Source organism: Clupea harengus, chromosome 21, assembly GCF_900700415.2.
Source record: "Clupea harengus chromosome 21, Ch_v2.0.2, whole genome shotgun sequence".
In the NCBI taxonomy this organism is placed as follows: Eukaryota; Metazoa; Chordata; class Actinopteri; order Clupeiformes; family Clupeidae; genus Clupea; species Clupea harengus.
The window spans coordinates 559946-573840 of NC_045172.1; the positions used below are offsets into that span (position 1 = coordinate 559946).

Genomic DNA, 13895 nt, shown 5'->3' on the forward strand with positions numbered 1-13895 from the left:
CTCTGATAAAACCAAGAGAAGGGGAGAGGTGAGAACACTCATTCACACCTCTCTCAGGTCATTCCATCTAATAGTACTGTATAGTCAACCAGAAATGCTTACATGCTTACAAGTCCAATTAAAAGCAAAAAATACAAAATGAATATAAGATTCATTGGATTATTTAATATTGTCAATCATTATTAACTCTGATCTTTAATTCTGATTTTTCAACTCCTTCAGTATATCATTGTGAAAGTATATAACATTTGGATATTTTGGAACCTACATGAACTCTGATTACATATTCAATTTATAATGTAATTGTTTCACACTTTCTGTTAAATTCTGTTACGTCTGCCAATGTGATTGGTTGTTGAACTATTTGCCTACGCTATTGATTGTCGCTCCTGCGTGACGCTGGAGAGGGTTGGAAAGAGACTTTGAACACAACCCCATACAAAGGGGGAAACACAAAGAGCACAAGGGAGAAGGAAGACATTTAACTCAAAAGTCTATTTTCTAATCAACATGTTGCATCTGCAAGCATTCTATCTAACATTATTGTTAACAACACTTTGCTATTGCTACCCAGTTTCAGGTAAATCGCTTGATAATTTTGTGTTCTGTGTGGGTATATTAACCTATGTGAATGTGTAACATGTCCTCTCTGCGTGCCTGTTATCCTATCACCACTGATAGTTGTTGTGTTCTGTGTGGGTATATTAACCTATGTGAATGTGTAACATGTCGTCTCTGTGTGCCTGTTATCCTATCACCACTGCTAGTGTTCTTGGAGGCTGATGTAGCCCATGAGGTTCTCCAGCGCAGTCGGAGGGCCAACTCAGGCTGGTTTGAGGAGTTAAAGATGGGAGACCTGGAGAGGGAATGTCTAGAGGAGCTGTGCTCCTATGAGGAGGCGCGGGAGGTGTTTGAGCACACTGAAACTACGGTCAGCATTTTCAACTTCTTAACCATGGTCACTAAAGACAAACCAATTCTTTTTTCATATAATTTCTCCTCTGCATAGCTTTGACGAATTGAGTTTAGCTGTAATAGTTACAATCCTCTAATTATAAATGTAAAAAACCATGACTATGATGTTAAACGAAGAAAAAACGTACCTATCTAAACTGTGCTATTGCTTTCATGGTTTGCTTGAATGGTGAAAAGTAAATAACAGTGTTGTGTATACCCACTTATACTGATTTTCCCTTTCTAGAATGAATTTTGGCATAAATATAATGGTGAGCCCTTTTTCTTAATTTTCCTGATAATATTTACCTAAACACTTTCAGCAAAAAACATATCATCTCACTACAAATAGCATAACAACATACATTGCTTATCAGTTGTAGATCACTGCCTATCCAGTCCCTGTGCCAACGATGGGAGCTGCACAACCCGTCTGGAGTCCTACACCTGCCTTTGCCTCCCTGGATTCAGTGGGCGAAACTGTGAGCAAGGTTTGGCACCAAACATCAGTGGTCAATCTTAGTGTCATACTGTAGGTAGTCAAACATCAGTGGGCAATATTAGCGTCGCTAAAAGTCTTCTCCCCTGTTTTGAACCCTAACCATCTAGGTCACACCTTTATTTGACACATAACTGCTTGCTTCACATATATTCTGATGGGGGCAACACATCTTTGTTTAAGTCTTTGAAATTGCATTTGAGTCTCTGCGTTGTCGCCTTCTGCCACCCGCTAGCAATCAGGCTAAGGAAATGGCTGCTATCTGGCATTTGCTGTCATGGCATCTCCTGAATAACGATGACAGTCAATGGAACCTCCTAAACCCAGAAAAAAGAAAACAACATGAGCAATGTACCTGCTCAGTTTCCATAGCTGTGTCCTTATAAAACAATATGAGTAATGTACCTGCTCAGTTTCCATAGCTTTGTCCTTATAACCTCTGATAAGTGTGATTCTATATGCAACATATTAACCCCCTCCATACTGATGTTGCTGCATTTCCAACAGTAGCAATCACACAAGGAAGCAGTCTGTGATTCTGTCCAGAAGTTGATATTTTATAAGTTAATATTTGAGCTCAATAATCAATCAAATGATTCTCTGTTAAAACATGCACATTACTCATGGTCACAGGTTTGAACCCATTGGGGGCTGTGCTACACAAAGCTAGTTTACACTGGGACAATAAAGCCCAGTAATGCTTTAGGCACCTTGTAAGGCATCTACAGTGGTGTATCCAGCCTACTCAATATAGAACTCGCTTTGATGCTGTTGATGTCTAACACAATTGTCATTATCTTCCTGACAGAATACAAAGCCATCCCTGAGACCTGTCTTTATGATAATGGTGGATGTGAGCATTTCTGTCAGGAGAAGGAGGGTCAACGCTATTGTTCATGTGCCGATGGTTACTTCTTAGGAGCTAATGGAGAGAAATGTTTCACTCAGGGTAAGGCAATCACATACATTTGTTAAAATGAATGGACACAATTACCAAATTTGTGATTGAATACAGCCATTTTATTATAATTTTGATCACTGATCAAGAAAAACACTGATCGATTATATAGCTAGTTATCTAGGTGTCACAATCTCCTCAATTTAACTTCAGGGATAAGGTAGAAACTACCAACTACCAACTGTTAAAATGGTTCCCTAAGATAGAGATAGCTAGGATAGTTAAAAAGCTACGATAGGTTGAAACTCACCTCTAGCGGAGGTTCACACTCCGTAGCATAGCATTAAATAAGCTAGAGTCTGTTGGGAGCACATGTCTTCCGTTACTTTACTGTTATGGAAGGCTGAGTGTGGATAAAAATGTGTTACTTATCCCATGTTTTTTTTTACCTGATACATTAATGGGATTAATATGTGAAAGGGGGGGAGAGAGAGACCTATTCACGCTTTACCTGGCAGAGTTACTGTGCGGTTAGTTAGTTTAAATCACAGAGCTGCAGAAATTTTACAAAATCAATGTATAAACTACGGTTAATAGTCAGGAAGCTACGGCAGTTACCTGTATTGTTTGTATTGTTAAAAAGGCCACAGAAAGTGGACAAATACCATCCATCAATTTAAAACAATATGATCTCCACTTCCCCAATGCTCTTGGTGCCGAAATCTTTTTGTTGGTTTGAGTCATAGCACATCTTTCTGTACTCATTTGTTCCTGCTCTTTCTAGAGGACATCCCGTGTGGTAAGGCTCCTCTGGACCCTTCTGTGAGTCTCGGTGGATCGTTGGATCCTCGGGCTAGGATTGTGGGAGGGTCTGTATGCCCTAAAGGTCACTGTCCATGGCAGGTAAATGACATTCAAATGCATTGATGTGCATTCATTGTCAACCAGTTGTAGAGTATCTGTAATGTGTATGGAGTTTGATTGTATTATATGAGGGGATTTCAGCTTGCGTGTAGATAAGCCCATGACCAGTTATGCTAAGGAACTAGGGGGCAGATGTACTAACTTGTTAGCACCCATTTTAGGTGTAATTTCATTGCAATGTGCGCCTACTAAACATAGCGTGTTATGTAGAAACAGACCACATGTGCGAACACCACATTCTGCCTGCTGCAAGCATTCAGAATGACAAATTGCGCTCTTCTCATGTATGTATATGCATTCATGGAAGGGTCGTGGGAGAAGTGGGAGTTTTGGGTTGAATTATGTAAGGAGATGCCCAAGCTGTGACTAGCTACTTATTCTATTGTATGTATGGAAACTGCAGGGGAAAGTGCACATCTGTTTTGCTGTGAAATTTGCTCTGCCTCTAAAGCAGGTGTAATCCAGATTGCGTATTTCATGAGTGTATAGGCGAAACATTCAGGAACAATTTAAAAAGTATTACGAGAACCAGTTTTGCTGCTCTCTGACGTAGCACCCCATTGAGTGCCTGAAGTCGATTGGCTAAGCATGGTCTAGGCCAGGGGTCCTCGATTGGCGGACTCCGGTCCAGATCCGGACCCAGACGCAATAAAATTTGGCCCAAGCCAACATTCTAATTTAATCATGATCCAAGTGAGTTTTCATTGGTGCGTGATTTCGCGCTTTATATTTTTTTCCTACTCGATGTGGTTTCTATCTTCCGTGTCCAATCCAGAGGTCCAATCAGGAGCTGTAATAACAACATCACTATGACAACTCACTCACTCAATGTTGGCCGCGAGCTCTGTGGGTCACGCAGGTTGTGTGTGTCAACGGCAACAACGTGGGCAGATCGATTTGTGAACAACATCTGTTTCTCAGCAAACGAAAATCATGGTGTGCTCTAAACCCGACAAAAAACGAAAAGTTGATTCCAAAAATGGCGAGATGAAGTGGTGAAATGATGATGTTCTCAGCATCTAATTTGAACAGCTCTTGAAGGGGTGGGCGTTTACGCTGTCCCACTGATGCTTCAGATGAACTGCTGTATACCTGAACACTGCATATATTTTATGTTTATATTTTACTTTTTAAACAGTAATTTTAGCCAGTGTGGCATCACTATTATCGCGGTGGTGTTTTAATATGCTTTGAGGATTAGATTTGAGATTCAAAACTCATCTCATTGGCTGCCGACCTCCGAGTATTAATTGATTCCAACGCCTGTGTGCACCTCACACACCTGCATCCGTCACATGTGGATTCCAAAATCAAGTTAGGTGAATGAGGTGAATGCCATGCAGTAAATCCACCCCCAGGGAAAAGCAACCACACACAGGCACCCTATGACATTTGACATGTCATGCATTTTACTTACTCACTGAAGAGGCTACTAGGCAAAGCTCCATATCTGATTGTTTGGAGAAGTTTGAGATTGCTTGCTCAGGGCACTTTGTCACATGAGTGAGAGTGATATTTCATGTTGTGTATTCCCCCCAGGTCCTGCTGGTATATGGACAGAGGGCTTTCTGTGGGGGAGTAATATATACGCCCACCTGGATCTTGACTGCTGCACACTGTTTGGAGAACCTACAATTGAAACACCTGAAAATAATTGCAGGTACTATGCCAATGAGTTTTGATGGTCCTTTGTTTTGCATTTCCTTGTAACCACATTCATTGCAGTTCTCACAATGGTAAGATGAGTCACCCATGACAAAGTTGGTTCAGTTGTCATATTCCTGTGTGTGCTTGGTTCACTGTTATGAATTTAAAAAGCATATGTAATAAATACGGAATTAATCGGTAAGATAATATTATAGGGTAGCACTTAATTATAACAGGCCACAATACATTTAAAAGTAGCCATTACTTAATACTTTGTAGATGATTGTTAATGAGTACTAATATAGCTTATTATTATTACTAAATGTTTTTCATTATTTAAAAATACACGTTTTAAACGGCATTTAAATATTACTGATTACTACTACGAGTGAATGGAAAGGGAAGATGCTGCATCACTGGCGGTCCAGGCTCCAATGGCAAGGGCTGTCTTATCTGATCGGAGCTTGAGCTTTAGGGTGGGTGTTTGTCATTTGTGCACTGGCCTATTGGAATATTTAGTCTGCTAGTGGTGGGTTGCACCAACTAGGATTAAATTAAGCATGGTTTAGGGCTAATCAAGGATTTGTTGATCTAGGTTTTATTTTAATTCGAGTTGCACCAATTTTAAGCTCTGCTTAACAAATCAGTGATAATAACCTTAACCTATGATTTCAACCTTGAACATTCATTTTGATTGTCCACCATCATGGATTGGCCAGTATTAATAAAAAAGCAACACTGTTACAGTCTTGAGACTAATCGTTTGCTTGACTTTTTTTTACCATTTTGATGTACTGGAATTGGAGAAAGAAAATAATATAATTCAGATACAAAATGAGAACTAAGTACTAAGAGAAGTGCTTCTTTTACAGAGGGAGACACTGCCGCTTCAAAAAGATACACTTCTGGCGGGCATAATTTTTTTATTTTGTAAATTAAATTTGGTTGGTGACGGTAAAAGTTATCAGACATGTTACAAAATATTTATTGATTTAATATTTCGAATTGGTTGTGTGGATCCTTTGTATACTGTTAAACATTCATTGAAATAAATGAAAGATGAATCTTTGTTTAGGAAAAGGATGAAAAACCAAGGCAACTGTTCTTTAGAGAAGGCTAATGAAGACAGAAAACCTTTAATCAATGGCTATTATGGAATTATTAAAAACTCTGACGTGCTTCAGCCAGGATCTTTCTCAGGGAGTTAAATCGAACAGCTGGTCATTGAGCATTGTTTATGGGCTTGGTTCAAATCATCAGCAATCAATAATCAATATTCAACAATCAAAAACACTAAAAGAAAATGCTTGAATACAATTAGCATAGAAGTAGAATATAAAAGTTTAAATGTGACTCTATCGAACACATACGAGGTGTGATCAAAAAGTTCCAGGACTGCACCAGTAAAAAGCAAAAACAGTACCTGATTTAAATTTGGCCACCACCTCATTCACTGCTCCCAGTGCTCCAGTCACGCTTGGGAGACTCCCTGGAAGTCCTGTTGATTGAGCTTATCCAGCACCATCTGCAATGCGCCTTGGATCTCCTCCACTGTATCAAAACATAGACTCTTCAGCTTGAAGTTCATCTTGGGGAAGAGAAAAAAAGTCCCATGGAGTCAATCCGGTGAGTAGGGGTGGCTGGGTGGCCCTGCGATTTCCCCCTCTACCCTTAGATGAAGTTCAAGCTGACGGGTTGCCAGTGAACTTCGTGGGGAAGAGGAACATGTATGGCAGCAAAGAATGGCATCATAGTATGGCAGGAAAGTATGGCATCATAGTATAGCAGGAAAGTATGGCATCATAGTATAGCAGGAAAAATAATCCAGACCATTTGGCACCATACTGCACTTCCAGTTTCTTCTTGGCTGCTGTTGTTGTGGCCTTCTCGTCAACTTTGCAAATCTTTTGTGCTCTTCAGAGGTGCAAATCTGGACAAGTCTGCCCTAATATATGGTACAATATGAGCAACATAATAGATCACAGCTCACCTCTTAGCACCCCATGGACACTGGGATATCAGTCGAGAGGCAGAGAAGAGCAGCATGACAGCTCCCTCCCAAGGGCTCAAGTTATGCATCAATGTTAATTTGGGGTTCTTTATGTGCTGGTATCACTCCGACTCATATTTTTTATCTTTGAACCTTTCCTCTCTCAGCAGATATATGACACTGACATAGTATGGGGAGCGATTCAGCATCAGTGCAAAATTATTAGGTTCTAGAATAAATGGTTTACTATATTGAAAGGAAAAAAAGAGGGATAGTCAAGCTGATAGAAATTATATTTGATTTAAACGCATATGCAACTAAAATCAAAATAGTGGTGGGAACGATTTTAGCTAATCAGAAAAGAGGTATGGACATCCCCACTGTCCCTACCATAAATGGTTCCATGGCAATGTTCCGAAGGCCCATTATTCCGACAGCCCGCTGTTCCGAAATTGTGAGCACAGCAACGTGAACCACTATAGCCCACATGCACATCCCAATGAATCACACAATCATAAACATATAAATGCATTTATTTCACAATTTATGATTGCCAACGCATGCATACTTTGTCAGTGCTTGACAAGATCTGCGTAATGTCCTGCGACAATCTGCCGGTGATTTCCTTCGCATGAGTGGTACCCCATATTCAAAACCAGAGTAGGCTGTTAACAAATATTGCCTAGGAAAAGTTATATGCATGATAGGCCGGTGAGCGTCTCCGCTGCGCAAACTAAATGCTGTGTGTGTTTGTGCCACTTAAAATATTTCTAAATTTCGCCAGGGGGACAATTTTTCGGAATATTGAGATTTCGGAATATCGGGCTTTCGGAAAACACTGGGCCGCCCCCCCATAAATGATGCCCATAGACATCAATACTGGTAATAAGTGCTGTTGGCGACCGTTGCTGACTAGCTATATTTGCTAGCTAGCCTCCCAAGTTTGAATCGCTCTGTATCAGGAGGAATCCTAATTTTTGTTATGCTGGGCAACTGCTCTTTTTCTGTTAAAATGCCCTAACAACCCTACGGAATAGCTCTTTCGATTCGGTTAACATACTACCAGTCCTACCAGAGTTCTGTGGAATAATTGTAACTGGGAGTTTGTCATAGCTGGTTCAGACTGCACATGTAAAGCTATCCACGTGAAGACTACAATTTGTATTTATGTGGTCTAGATATGAACTACACCTGAAAAATGAAAATAGCTATTCTTGTATTATCGAGCTTTAAAATGAATAATTTTATTTGGAAATGAACCGTGTGAACTGAAGCTCATTGTATGGTGGAACTTTCACAAGGTAAGTAAAATAAATAAGGTAATTCAGGCCAATGCCAGCACATGGAATGTGCTGTTTTGGGGACAGGACCTGAATGGATCATGGAATGTTTTGATGTGCAGGGACTGAACATATATCTGAACCTGATATTAAAGCAGCACAACGGAGGAATTGCTAATCGCTAACGAGATGCTAGCGGCTAAACCTAGCGAAACCTGTTGAAATTAGCTTACTTTGATACTATGACAAAGTAGTGAGTCAACAACTTTCCTAACACAGTCAAACTTCAAGGAAGTGCAACACAAGACAAAGCAAGACGGCAAATAAGGTACTTACTAGTCCGGCAGAGAGTAGTACTCGGGCGTCTTCCAGAAACTTACATAGCGAAGTAATATGCCTACGGACCCTGGTATGGCAATTGCACAGAGGCCATTCTCCATATTAAATGTCATTGTAGCGCCCCATTTTCTTAAGGTAAAATTGCTAACCCTAAAGTACAATTGCTACAAACTGTTACTTTAATAATCTAAATTAAAAAAACGTTGTTGTTTACGTGTGTTTCTCTGTGTGTCTGTTTGCATGTCCCAGGCGAACATGATCGTGATGTGGATGAAGGCACGGAGCAGACCATCATGGTGAAGCAGATGATTTCACATCCCAATTATGTGCCCGTGACAGCAGATAATGACATCGCCCTCCTGCGTCTCCATCATCCTATTGTGCTCACCTCTCACGCTGTACCTGTTTGCCTACCAACACGTGCCCTTGCGGAACGTGAGCTCTGGGCCATCCACTTCCACACAGTTAGTGGATGGGGACGCCGCAGTGAAGGTGGACCTACGTCCACTATCCTCAGACGACTGAAGGTGCCACGTATCCGAACACAGGAATGTGTCGAGAACAGCAATGTGTCACTCACTTTGAATATGTTTTGTGCTGGATACATTGAGGGCCAAGAGGACTCGTGCAAAGGGGACAGTGGCGGTCCTCTGGTCACTCATTATCGTAACACAACATTTCTATTGGGAATTGTGAGCTGGGGAAAGGGTTGTGCTCGACCAGGGAATTATGGTATTTACACTCGGGTGTCTAACTACCTTGAGTGGGTGCAGGAGCACACATCTGTACTGGGATTCAATACAACAATGAAATAAACAGAATGTTTATATTGGTCATGCACAACCAGTAAAGCATTTAGCTATATATGTTACTGTACTGTACTTTCAAGTAATTTTTTTTGTATTTAATGTTATGTGTAACATTCAGTGGTTTACTTGACAAACATGCCGAATATAAAGAAAATACAGAACACAAAATAATAAAAATAAATAAACAATGTCTTCAGTCCTATTGTGAGTGTTAGCAGACGTTAGCATTACAAGAGAATGTTCCTGAATGTAGAATATTCCTGAACTTCCACAAATACACTACCATGTACAAACCAACTATGTTAGAATTGATAATCTAACACCCAATAATGTAACAAATGGTTCCAGATGTAATAAAAACCTACGCTCAGTGCCGCTGCTAGCCATTTTGGTGCCCTAAGCATAACTCCTTTATGATGCCCCCCCCCCCCCCGAGAAAAAAACTTTCTTCCAGGTGTGCGCGCACGCCAACAGCTGACCAACAATAATGGAAATCGCAAGGTTTCATTAGCCATACCATAAACCTATTCATTTCAGTGTAATTTTGGCAAACCACTACTGTACTTGCTTGGATGTATTGTTCATAGTAATAGTCATGACAATTATTACAAGTTTCTCTCAAATTTCATGTTGTTTTCTTGAAATAGCATTAGACCAAGCATTTACCTCTTGTCAGATCCATAACTTTGCAGCTAAAGTTGTGATTCCTGGTTGCTATGGTTATCTAGCTAAGGCTATGGTTAGCTAGCTAAGGAACCTTTTAATAACAAACGATTTAAATGGAAGATTTCCGTTTGCATGAAATGATAGCTAGTTATCTAGCTAATGTTATAGTCTCCTCGATTTAACTTCTACAATTATAATTGGTGCCTGTGACACTTCATATGAACGAGTTCATATTCATGAGTTCATATTCACACATATTAACAACAGTTCATTATGTGTAAAGAATGCTGATATGAAATATAAAAACAACCAGTAGTCAATGTGCAAGCTTCCAATTTAATCGTGATTTAAGATACTCTATTTGAGTTGGGGAAGTCTGTCCTTCAGTCGAGGCATGATGATCTCTCGCTACAAGTTTCACCTGTTCGTGTTGGCGTAACAAATGCTTGTGGAGTCAAGTGCAGTTGAGAGGCGCTTGTCTCCAGGGCACAGATTACACTTAACTGTTATATTTTTCTCTTTTCACGGATACAAATAAAAAAGGCTGTGATTGGAATACGGGACTGGAGCTGTCCCTGACGGGACAAATCAAAATCACCCATAATATTTCAGGATGTCCCGGACAATTCGGGACGGTTGGCAACCCTACTTGCACCTAAGTTATACCATATTTGAGTGTGCTAACATTAGCAATAACGCACATTTCCCGTATTTAACAATAATTACACATGGACTTACCTGGAAGTGATGCACGGGCATCATCTCGCAGTTTCTTTCTCTTTCTTTTGTCTGCCCCTTACTCCTGTTGTCTTTTTGAGGCCATTTTCGAAAAGTTGACCTAGCCTACTGTCAAAGTTCGTCAGGCCACTGAGATAGGAAAGAGCACCATGTCTATGGCACCCACAGCTTGGGAAGTTGAGTGTGTATTTGTTTTGGGGGGGGGGCACCAGCGTAACTTTTTTGAGCAATTAAATATATCTCTTGTTCTGTTTTGTGATATACATGCCTAAACGGTGCCTAATATTTCTAAATGAAATAATATCGGCATTATAATTATTATAACAATGATGATTTTTCAGTTGCCTATTTTTTGGTGCCCCCACAGGAGTTGGTGCCCTACGCACAGCGCGTAGTGCGCGTTATGGGAGCGGCGGCACTGCCTACGCTCCTATCAGAGAGCAGATTACATCCAAAATCCCATACACCGATTAAAAAAAATATATACCACGGAGCTATATATACTATCAGCCATATCATTATCATTATTTATTCAGGGAGAATGAACTGAGCACAGGGCTCTTTTGCAGCAATGTCCTGATTGAGGGTACATAATACAGATGAACAATAAATAAACAAACCATAACAAAATAAAACAGACAAAATAAATACACAAAACACATTATACAACTCAGAAATTAAGTATAAATTAATAACATAAAGTAAAAAAAAAAATTAAATCAGAGAATTATTTAAAGGGGCCATATTATGAAAATTCCACTTTTTTAGTGCTTCTATACGTTAATTTGGTTCTCTTTCAAGCATTCGTTTCGGCTTCGGAGAAGGAGGCACCACCCTCCCCATTGATCAGTTTGGACTTGCAGGACGTGTGCAAACGCGCAGCAGACAAGCTGGCAATTCCGTGGCCAACGGTTACCGCAGAGACTGCGAAGTCGCGGTACGAGGGGAAGAGGCTGCCTATGGCAAAACATTCGGCGAGACAACTCCTACCGATTTTCCCGGAACTGTTGGAGGAGCTCTCAGTCACATGGAGGGACAAGCCCTTCACGTGCAAGACGCCGATACAAGGTGGTTCTGTGTTGGACCTAGAGGGTATGGAAAAAGAAGGTCTTTTCCGTATGCCTGCAATGGAGCCGCTGGTTGCCGCGCATCTACAGCCGCGACGGCTTACCACGGCTACCCCGACACTACCTTCCAAAGCAGAACGTCTACAATCAAGCCTGTCCGAGAGAGCGTACAAGGCGGTAGCGTTGTCTGCAAGAGCCCTGAACGTCATCTCGATCCTCACAGCCTACCAGGCGGAGATACAGGAAGAAATGACTGCGAACCCAGGTCCAACCAAGTGGGACGAGATATGTGTCATCACCGACCTATCTCTGCGCCTGCAAAGATGTGCCGTCCAAGCTGCTGGAAGAGCCATGGCCACGATGGTGGTTCAAGAGCGGGCTCGCTGGCTAAACCTAGCCAACCTCTCTGACCGGGAGGAGGCCGCACCTATCGTCTATGACGGCGTTTTTGGCACGGCCCTGGCGCACATGCAAAAAAGATGCGAGGAGAAAAAGAGAGACGACGAGGCTCTGCAACTATGTCTGCCGAGAAAGCCACAGCCAGGCCCCTCTGCGTTCCCTCGCCAAACCTTCCCTCAGGCAGCTGCACGCCCGGCCCCAGGGTATCGTTATCAGAAACGACCCAGGCCACAGGTAGCGACCCCCACCCAGGGCGCCCCGCAAGAGGTGAAGCCGGCTTGGAGAAAGAAGCCCGGTTCACATGCAGCCCCGCCAGCTGGTCAGTCTGCCCCCCACCCCAACCCCGGGGCTAGGAGGAAGAAGATGACTGCCTGACCTCGCTAGGCCCCAGGGAGGAAACGGGAGCCCCCCTGTTCACTGGCCCCCGTCCTCAATCCCACGTTCAGCCTGGGATTTTGTGTGGCAAACCCCAATGTTCAAAATGGCCAACAGGGCCCGTTCTGTCCAAAGGACACGACCCTGTAAAAAGAAAATTTGTTTGTACACAGGTTCTTTTGAAAAATTTTATCATTTTTCTTGTTGCCAAAACAAAATAAAGGTTCCCCTTCATGTCCAAATGTTGCAAAACATAAAGCACCCAATGTTGCAAAACAAAAACGTGCACAGGCAATATAACATCTCCTCCAAGCACGGTCTCGGGAGAGATGAGCCACGTAAGTGCCAGCGGAGCGCAAGGCGCTCACACGCACACGGGCAGCCTCGCCATGTCACCATGTGGCGACCGAGCCCAGCACATGAAAGCCTGGGAGGCGTGCGTGAGGTCCAAATGGGTCCTACGCACGATCCAACACGGCTACAGGCTGCAGTTTCGCACCGCTCCTCCCATGTTCAGGGAAATTGTCTATTCACATGCGCGGGGAGAAGCAGCCCAAATATTACAAGGGGAAATCGCCACACTGTTAATGAAAGGCGCTGTCAGAATAGTTCCGCCAGACCAAAGTCATGCGGGTTTCTATTCAAGATATTTCCTGGTCCCGAAGAAGGGAACACAAGCGCTCAGACCAATATTGGATCTAAGAGCTCTGAACAAATACTTAAGAAAGTTTACGTTTCGAATGCTCACGTATCCAACCCTATTGCGATTCGTATGCCCAGGAGACTGGTTCACTACCGTGGATCTCACCGACGCGTACTATCACATAAAAATATACCCACCCCACAGCAAATACCTGAGATTCGCATTTCAGGGGGTGGCATACGAATTTCTGAAACTCCCATTTGGCTTATCACTAAGCCCACGGACGTTTGTAAAATGCACGGAAGCGGCTCTGGCTCCCCTGAGGGAGAAAGGGATCCGTATCGTTACTTTTGTGGACGACTTGGCTGTGGCATGCCAATCTGAAGCACTAGCGAAAGAGCATACAACAGCGCTCGTAGAACACCTCACTGCATTGGGATTCAGTATCAACTACAAAAAGAGTGTATTGAGCCCTACTCAAACTGTCTCTTATCTGGGCTTGTCACTAAATTCAATCACGTTCAGAGCGCATCTGTCACGCGAAAGAATAGACAAGTTCAACCTATGTCTGGCACACTTCCAAAGGGACAAAGTGATTCCCTTCCGAGTATGCCTCAGACTGCTGGGGCTGATGGCCTCAGCGTTGGTGGTAGTCCGACTGGGCCGC

General features: G+C 42.3%; 1 protein-coding gene across 1 annotated transcript; it reads left to right on the forward strand.

Moving 5' to 3' along the window:
- Nucleotides 1-424: 424 nt before the first annotated feature.
- LOC105896512 (coagulation factor VII-like) lies at nt 425-9694 on the forward strand. Its single transcript, XM_012823277.3, has 8 exons — nt 425-580; nt 768-931; nt 1202-1226; nt 1332-1445; nt 2262-2402; nt 3136-3254; nt 4815-4935; nt 8781-9694. The coding sequence occupies exons 1-8, from the start codon at nt 511-513 to the stop codon at nt 9344-9346; spliced, it is 1320 nt and encodes a 439-aa protein (XP_012678731.2). The 5' UTR covers nt 425-510; the 3' UTR covers nt 9347-9694.
- The last annotated feature ends 4201 nt before the right edge of the window (nt 9695-13895 follow it).